This window comes from Grammomys surdaster, unplaced genomic scaffold (assembly GCF_004785775.1).
Source record: "Grammomys surdaster isolate TR1022 unplaced genomic scaffold, NIH_TR_1.0 125861, whole genome shotgun sequence".
Classification (NCBI taxonomy): domain Eukaryota; kingdom Metazoa; phylum Chordata; class Mammalia; order Rodentia; family Muridae; genus Grammomys; species Grammomys surdaster.
In genome coordinates this window covers 1578396-1584698 of record NW_021620687.1, presented here as the reverse complement: position 1 = coordinate 1584698, position 6303 = coordinate 1578396, and the positions used below count along the sequence as shown (strand labels likewise).

General features: G+C 43.4%; 1 protein-coding gene across 1 annotated transcript; it reads left to right on the top strand.

The window, feature by feature from the left end:
* Positions 1–1964: 1964 nt before the first annotated feature.
* LOC114640954 (cytochrome c, somatic) lies at positions 1965–4871 on the top strand. The gene is made up of 3 exons (XM_028790044.1): positions 1965–2074; positions 2899–3075; positions 3183–4871. The coding sequence occupies exons 2-3, from the start codon at positions 2907–2909 to the stop codon at positions 3329–3331; spliced, it is 318 nt and encodes a 105-aa protein (XP_028645877.1). The 5' UTR covers positions 1965–2074; positions 2899–2906; the 3' UTR covers positions 3332–4871.
* Positions 4872–6303: the final 1432 nt, after the last annotated feature.

Genomic DNA, 6303 nt, shown 5'->3' with positions numbered 1-6303 from the left:
GTCCTGGTTACTGGTGTGGATTACAGTCACTGCCACTACCATCGCCCATTTATGCAGTGTTAGGGATCAAACCCAGGGCTCCATGAATGCATGCTGGGTAAGCAATCAGCTGAGCCTACCTAGCTCACAGGAATACATTAGGATGTCAGTCCATTCACTTGGCCAGCTGAGTCACCGGTGCACCTACAAGATCTGCAGTAGGATGTTCTTGGAAATCTTCTCATGGGCACAGCTCATCTATAAACTAAAAATGATATCTTCTGTTCCACAAAGAAAAGATACTGTGAGAACAATGACTTCAGTAAGGACTACATTTTCCTTGGAGAAATATGGAAGGCAGTATCAGGGCTTAGACATTAAATTCTACAGATTTGCTACACCAGGTCTTTTAAAACTCTTAAGAGTTTGAAAAATAAGCCTATATACAAATAACTTAAATAAACCCATATAAGGACTATATCTGAATGTTCAATGAGTACCCCAAAAGCTACAAAAAGTCTTGGATATGTTGTGAGGTCCACTGCTTTATAGTAAGATATGGCAAAACAATATTGTATTAAGAGAAAGAAGAAAAGTTAGGATAGTTTAAAAACAATGAAAATACATCAGATCTCCCTATCTATGGATTTCACATTCATGTTGTCAGAAAACAGATCACATCACATACTGTGTATTTAGGCTACAATACTCTTGTAAATACTCAATGACTAGCATTTTTGTCTTTCCTAAGTGATATCACATAGCACAGTAGTTGGCATTGTAAGTTATAATCTAGAAATGATTTAAATATTGGCGAGATCGTGTAGATTATATACAAATATTACACTATTTCATGTGAAGGACTTGAGTACCCATGGAATTCTGTATGGGTTCTGGAGATTGTTTTGGAATCAACTAACCCTGGGAATACCTAACAACTATACGCATACAGACTGACATCTTTGAGCAGATCCTAGGACCAGTGGCTGGAAAGAGATCTATAGAGATTTAGACCACACTTCTGACACCTAGTGTTAGTCTGATCATTGGAAGGAAAGACGGTAGAATATAAACAAACTCAACCAGAATATGTGGGTTTATACTGAGAAGGGCCTGGCGCACACTAGGCACCTGTAAACACTTCACAGAGTGTGTCAAGGCTAGACAGAACATAGGGAAATGACCGGTATTCATCTGAATTTGGGAGACAGGAGTAATGAAGAAAACTTCCAGTGGGCGAATTTAGCGTGTCAGAGAGTTCGTTTTGAAGTACAACAAGAAAGCGTGCTAACAAAATTTCCATCTCCAGCGTGGTCAGAAGGAATGCAAGCCTAGCGGATTCCCAAGAATCCTCTAATCAGGCAAATCCTGTTTCTTCCTTAACGCGTGCCTGCACACCCTCCTTGTTTTCCTACAAACACTTAGGGAAGAAAACAGGGACTCTAGGTAGGAGATGATCCCCGTTTGCCACATGTGCGCACCTTCCCCAGTTTTGAGGCTCTCACTGGGAGAGGAAGAAGATGGTTTAACAGAGTGAAGGTCACCAGCAGGCGTCCACTGAGAGGCTGGGGCAGTTGCACCAGCCAGGGAGTCTGGACCAAGCCTGGGTAAAGGTCGCCAGCAGACTGGGCGTAGGTCTTAGCATTCCCCTTAGGCGGAGGTGAAAGGAGAACTCGGGGCCGGGTGTCACCTGAGCCGAGCCACACCCGGATCCCGAGGGAGCTGCGGCCCCGCAACTCACACTCGCCAGCTCGCAGGCCGGAGGGTGACGTCACCCACGTCCAAGCCTTACGTCCAAAGGCCTGTCGTAAGAGTCGGGCAAACGAGGCCTCTAGAGGAAGGGCGCCCTCTGGGCACACCCTACCATGCTTGCCCGCATGCGCGCGCACCTTGCGGGTACTCCTGATCCTGAAGCCAATGAGGTGCGGCTACGTCACGACGCAGCACCCGGCGCTGCCGCACGTCGGGCCGCGGGCGGGCAGAACAAGGGTGGTTGCACCGACACCGGTACATAGGCGCGGGCCGGCGTGTCCTTGGGCTAAAGAGCGGGACGTCTGCGAGTCCGAGCGTTTGTGGTGTTGACCGGCCCGGAGCGGTGAGCGCGCGACGGGGATGCGAGGCGGGAAGGGGGCGAGGAGGCCGGGGCAGGCCTGACCTACAAAGGCATACAGAACTGTGACACGGCTGGAGGCGGCGTGGGTGCAGGGCCGGGGCCCGGAGTTCTAGAGGGAATTCGCCCGCCGCACCTTCTGAGAGCAGAAGCCGCTGTGTCTTGAGGATTGGGCCGGCTCTTTTCCTGCTTAAGCATCTGAAAGAGCGGGTTTCTTCAGTCCCCTTTGAGTGACCTCGTGGTCACCCCTGGGTTCTCAGAACGCGAGAGTGAGAAAGTTCCTTTCCCGGCCCTCCCTTGCCTTCCCGCGCCGGACCGATGTAAGAGAGAGTGACTTAACCTCCAAGTGAGACCAGAGCAGGCGGAAGCTCTTAAGATCCTCAGCTCCCCCAACCAGCCGCATTGATGTGTTCTCCCTTATCTTTAGAAGTCACTTTAATCGGCAGCACAGACAGCAATTAAGCATTCTGAAATGTTAAAGAGTTGTCGTGGTTTTGGTTTAATGAAATTGTAGTCCAGTTGCCTATTTGTGACTCTTTGACCTTGCCTTCTTCTGAAACTGAGGTTTGAGCTGTTGGTTTCTATTTCCCTTCCTTGGGCATGAGCCTGTCTTGAACACAGACTTGTTTTAAAGGAGGGTTTCCTAAAGTGTTCGATATTGAAGAAGATTGCAAGTGGACTGAGTTAGATAGCATCCCGCCTGGTGTTAGAAGACAGAAGAATAGCTTTAGGGGTTTGAATGGTTATATATCAGTATGTTTTACTGTAACAAATTATATACATGAACTGTTGGATCTTTTCATTTTTAGAATTAAAAATGGGTGATGTTGAAAAGGGCAAGAAGATCTTTGTTCAGAAGTGTGCCCAGTGCCACACTGTGGAAAGGGGAGGCAAACATAAGACTGGACCAAATCTCCATGGTCTGTTTGGGCGGAAGACAGGTCAGGCTGCTGGATTCTCTTACACGGATGCCAACAAGAACAAAGGTAAGTGGGAAGCCAATGTTAAGTCTCGGAACAGGTTGCTTGGGTGTAACCAGAGCAGACTTATCAGGTGTGTAAAACACTTAACCGATGCATCTCTTTCTGTTTAGGCATCACCTGGGGAGAGGATACCCTGATGGAGTATTTGGAAAATCCCAAAAAGTACATCCCTGGAACGAAAATGATCTTCGCTGGAATTAAGAAGAAGGGAGAAAGGGCAGACCTAATAGCTTATCTTAAAAAGGCTACTAATGAGTAATTCCACTGCCTTATTTATTACAAAACAAATGTCTCATGGCTTTTTAATGTATACCATAATTTAATTCATACACCAAATTCATATCATGAATGGCTAACAATGTTTTTGTTGGACAGTCCTGATTTAAGTAAAACTGACGTGTCATAAAGTGGATATGATCTTTTCTAAAGCAACAATTCCGGTTGTAGACATGCCATCACTGCTCCCTCTTTCAAGATAAGATTGGACTAAATTAATAATGTTTTACTTTCCATAAATATGGCGGTGTCGCCTCAAACCTATTAAATGGTTTTATACTTAGATTTATATAACTGGGTATATGAATATGTTTAAACACTGGGAAAATTCTATCACTGTCTCAGAAACAAGAAGAGTCACCTGTGTTTCAGTTTGTGTTCACTGGCCTCTTTTAGGCAATGGCTAGACACCAGAAGCAGTTGTCTGTTCTTGACAATGCTGTTTTAATTAGAATTCCCTATGTCAAGGATGCTGCCTTTTACCACTGAAAGGCATTTACTGTGTTTATGTACGATATCAAATAAAGAGCATTTAAACTTCCTTATAGTTGATCCGCAAGTTAAAATGCTTTTAGGAACAAGCAAGTTAGACGTTTTAAATTCTCTATTATCTAAGACTAAGTTGTAATTCAGAATTGTCCTTAACCCATTCAGAAACATAACTGGAATTTCTGTTTATGCATGATTGGGAATGACACTCTTTGCCCACTTACTAGATAGAAAGATTAGAATAAAGGAGATAGTTCGTATCAACAGTAAGAAAATAATTAAAAACAATCACAGATCCTGATCTTATGATTGTGGTTTGTTTAAACTGTCCCTAGTGTAAAGCCGTGGTCTAGTGAAGGTACCAGATGGTCTTGCCTCGCTGTCTGGGACAACTCAGACTAGAGCAACACTTCACCCTTAGTTCTTTGGCCAGAGTGTGATATTCAAAGAAGAATAGTTAGACACTCGCTGAGTGGTCCTAAATTTTATGGACAGTGTCAGGGAAACAGGTGATGTGGTGTCTTTGGGGAGTGAAAAGGCTGGGGAAGGCCTCATCGATGACTTCAGATGTAGAGAATGATAACCAGGCCACAGGTCAGACACAGCACTTCGTGACAGATCTTCATATAAGAAATTGAAGACAATCTGTGGAAACAAGTTTGGAAAGTTTTCTGTAATTTGGAGTTTTGGGCTGATGGATAGGATTTTTTTTTTATGTGCATGGATCTTTTCTCTGCATGTATATCTGTGTACTACACATGTACACTTGAAGGCTAACCCTGGGTGTTGAATCCCTTGGGACTGGTGTTACAGGGGATCTACAGTGTGGGTGCTAGGAGTCAAGGCTGGGTCCTCTGGAAGACCAGCCAGTGTTCTGAGTCCTCCCCAGCCCTGATAAGTTTTTTACTTTGTAAGTCCTTCAGAGATTGAGCTTCGTAACAAGATTTGATGAGTCCTAAATTTTGTAACAGCTTTCCAGAGACACTTCTTAACCAATATGTAAAGAAATAAACTCCTGGAGTTGTGTTCTTGTATTCTGGAAATGGTAGAAAAAAAATAAGCTATTGAGGTGAATATATAGACATTTGGCTTAAGATTTTTATAACATTGGGCTTTTGTTACACATTCAGATGGGCCTTGTTAGTGCAGTAGGTTCTGTGTTAGTCTTAGAGTGTATGAACTCAGACACTGTAACCCGGAAGCGATGAAGCCCTGATGACTCATTTCCTGACAGGCTTGTTACCTCACAAGAGGAAGCCTTTTGTGAGCTCAAGTAAAGTGTCCCTACTGATCAGCAAACTTAGATGTAATTTGGTATTTCTGTTCCTATGTCTAATCCATCATCTAGGGCCTATGTTACACAGATGGGACCGCCTGTGTTTTTAGACTAGCTAGACTCAAGATACCTGTTGAGGGTAAACCAATGAGATGCAGAAAGGGGACAGTCTCTGCTGTTAAGGGGACACTGATTTTACATATAAGGAAGTGGGACAAAGGGCTAACACACTAATTCATCTGCTTGTTAGTTGTTTATTATAGGTAGCTAGTTCAGTGGTATTGTAAGGAAAATCAGATGAATTTCTTCTGTGTTCAGAATGCTTAGAAAAGCTCTGCCCCATAGCCCTTCCTGTAGTGGATCTTTTAGACATCTGTGTCCATTATCCATGTATGGCTGTCAAACCCATGGCTTCAGTAGCTAATGGCTGCTGTATTTATGGCATTGACCTAGCACTAGAACCTGCCAGGGTAACACTTGCCTTCTGAGAATCTAGATGCCTTGCTTTACTAGACACTGATAATTCCTTTGTCTAAATCCCCTGTTTCAACTGTTGGATTTAAGTTGCCTGTTTTAGGTGGGTAGGGGCAGCATCTGTCTTCTGTTACACTTATGTATTTGTTCACTTTAACCACTGGAAGTTGCTGAATAAAGGACATGTCGGAGTACACATTGGCTGTCTAGGAAAAAGATCCTTAAAGACTTTCTACAGCTACATAGTCATAGATGACTTTACATTAGTCAAACTCAGAAGGAAGCTGAAACCAACTCATTTCTAGTGATAAATCTACTCCAGCTTCCTTTTGTTAAAGTATTTTGGAAGCCAAAGAATGAGCCCCGAGTGAGAGCTGCGCAGATGATCCTATCCGGGTGAACTCATGCATACAAGTACATCCAGACCTCCTGTTCCCTGATGGAGCTTTGAAGTTTTAATGAAGTACACAGTGACCTTTGGCTGCTTTTATTTGTTTAATAAAACAGAGTATTAAGCTAAGAATTAATAATTGGATTCTACATTATTTTGTTGGGAATTTAGTGTGCTTGAAAAACTGTCCTATCTCCTCACAGATAATTTAGGTAGTTTTACCTAAGTTTACCATATAATTGCATTCTCAAAGAATAAATACTGTGGTTCATTGACAATCTCCTGTCTATCAATATAGCATACAGCTCATCATTCATAAGGAAGA